We start from the raw sequence: 2,585 nt of genomic DNA, 5'->3' as shown, positions 1-2,585 counted from the left end.
ATTTTGTATTTATTTTATGTATTTAAATGCCATTTAACAAAGAAAAATCAACCAAAAAAATGAGATCACATGTCACCTCTGACACGCGTGTCATAGGTTCGCTATCACTGTCCTATTGCAAAGGATCTGGGCTAAGTGGGTGAGGCTTGTCCAGGCTGGGCTCCACCCTAGCCATGGGGTCCTTCCTGGGCGGCGATCACGTGGACCCTCCCCGGCTTTCCTAGGTGAAGCACCATCTCTCAAAGTGCGATTTGTTAACAAGCCCGAGTCAGGATGTCCTGGAGGAAAGGACAAGAATCCAGTTCATAAGATGGAGGTAAAGCCCCTCTTATTGTCTCTGAGCCACGCTGTGAGGAGGGAGAAGCACAGAAGGTGCAATCCCGCCAGCTGCTGCGGGCTCCTGGCTAACACAGACCCACAGCCATTCTCCTCGCGAGCTCGATGCCTTGCCTTTGGCTGAGAACTCTCACAGCCTTCCCCAGGGGTCTTCCGGGAGCAGTGTAGCCACCTTGAAAGCCCAATGCATCCCTAAGTTTTAAAATGACATTAGGGGTTGGGACACGGGGATTGCTCACCCTCCCCTAAACGCTTCTGAGTACCTCTCAGACCTCAGTGATTTTTGCGTTTGATGGGTTCAGACGCGGCTGCACTTTAAAGAGCTGTAAGGACATAAGCTCTTCACAAGCAAAAGCCAAAGGAGCCCTCATCTGCCAGGGAGGTGAGGGGAGGTTTCCAGGCACTGAGGCTGGAATTATGTGCTTCTGGTGGCTTTGCCAGCCTCCCACTGTGCCTGCCCCAGACAGACCTTCCCCATCCTGGCACTGAAGTCGCCACCTCAAGGCGGGGAACTGGGCCTGGATGCTGGCTCGCTCCGTTGGCAGGAGCTTCCCTGTTTCCTTTCTGGGGGTGCGCTCACTTGGGATCTTTTCCCAGAAGAGCTGTGGGATTAAACTGCGAAGGAGCCCTCTCTCATCTCTGTATGCTCTTCCTCCTTCTCGTACCCCACTGCCAGCTTTGCTCTCTTCTCTCCAAGAGGATATATTTCTCAGAGAAGTTTATTTTTGCTCCAGGATATCCATTTTCAGGTGTTTACCCCTTCCAGTGGCATTAGCAATGGAAATGGGGATCCGACTGCGCAGCAATTACAAACGGGAAGGGAGGTGGAGCCCTCCCTGGGAAAGAGCTTTTTGGGAAAACCTTCCCTAAGTCCCTAAAACCATAAATGTTGGTGAATTGCAGTCACCAACATTTATGGTTTTAGGGACTGTTTTTCTACTGGGAAAAGATCCGAAGTGGGCACAGCCCAGTAAGGAGACAGGGAAGCTTGCGTGTGGGAGGCGTGTCCATGCCTGATATGGCTGATCCGAGGGACTCTCAATGCAGCACTTTCCCAGCTTAGATCATCGGGACATCGCTTTCCACTATAGTTTTAAACCTCAGCTGCGTGGCGTAGCTAGGTTAAAACACAGCGCGGGGACCCGGGTCGCAGCAGTCCTAGGATGGCTGCCAGGCCCTCGCAAAACGTTTCCGGGAGGACATTTGCTTGGACTGACCCATGAACTGGGTAACAGGAGCTGGGGCGGGTTTCCCACAGATGCAAGAGCCTTGAGGATTTAGCCAATCTGGTTCTGGTCTCCTGGACCCTCTATTGGGGTAATCTCTCTCTCTCTCCTCTGGAATCCCAATCCAGCTCCTCCTGGTTGAGAGAGATCTCTGAACATACCGATCTCCCCTCCCTTCCCCCCACCCCCGCCCCGGGGGGCAGTATCAATTCTGTCTTCACATGCAAAGCTACAAGGAATGCACCTTGAGCAAGGCATCGTCCAGAGACACAGAAATTGGGCATCCACTGGGCAGGCCAATTTCACTAGAGTGGAGCGTTTGTGAAGGCAGGAGTGGGTGTGGAGTTGGGGAGGACAGAAAGGGGACCGTGGAGAGGAAGACAGATCCAAGAGGGTGAAGTAAAATCAACAGTAGCGATGAGGTGCCTGCAGAGCCTCTGTAAGTTTTCTAGAAGGATCTCTGAACCATAGTGACTATGGCACAAGGCTGATCACACAGAGCTGACAGTGAAGTTAGGGTACCCTTGAGTTCCTGGTACTAGAAGGGTCAAGGATCAGCTCAAAAGTCCATGCCATGGGGTCAAAACTGACCCTTCGCACGACTGCAACCCCAGCAGTCTCGCGATGCCTGGTGGCAAAGAAACGGAAACAGCCCAGGCTTTGAATGGTGTGTTGCAGCCATACCCGCATCTTCCAAGTGCCAAGTGAGGTGAGAGATGAAGTTGTGCGTGATCGAATAGAGCAGGTGAGACGAAGGTAAGCTGCTGGGACAAGTTGTTTTGTATTCCTCACTGGGAACTAGTGGGGTGAGGTGGGGTGGGCTGCTGGCCTCGCTTTAGATGGTTTCCCTGAGCTCCAGCTCATACCTAGATCGGGCGGAGCCTGGAGCGGGTCTGGGCAGAGTGCCTCTCTGTAAGATGCTGCTCCCAGGTCCAGATGGGGTGATGGTCCAGGCATGGGCTGCCTGCCCTGCTCCCCTGGGGCCATGGGCTGGGGATCTTTTCTGGGTGGTCACCACCCAGC

The 2,585-nt window shown here is 53.3% G+C and overlaps 1 protein-coding gene across 1 annotated transcript in view; it reads left to right on the top strand.

The window, feature by feature from the left end:
* SPATA19 (spermatogenesis associated 19) overlaps positions 1-2,322 on the top strand; it is a 3,755-nt gene extending 1,433 nt beyond the window's left edge. Inside the window, exons 4-5 of the mRNA XM_006776060.1 lie at positions 225-316; positions 2,241-2,322. Coding sequence (XP_006776123.1) covers positions 225-316; positions 2,241-2,322 — 174 coding nt within the window. The remainder of the gene's footprint in view (positions 1-224; positions 317-2,240) is intronic.
* The last annotated feature ends 263 nt before the right edge of the window (positions 2,323-2,585 follow it).

This window comes from Myotis davidii, unplaced genomic scaffold (genome assembly GCF_000327345.1).
Source record: "Myotis davidii unplaced genomic scaffold, ASM32734v1 scaffold809, whole genome shotgun sequence".
Lineage (NCBI taxonomy): Eukaryota > Metazoa > Chordata > Mammalia > Chiroptera > Vespertilionidae > Myotis > Myotis davidii.
The sequence above is the reverse complement of the archived record's forward strand: the minus strand, read 5'-3'. Positions and strand labels throughout refer to the sequence as shown.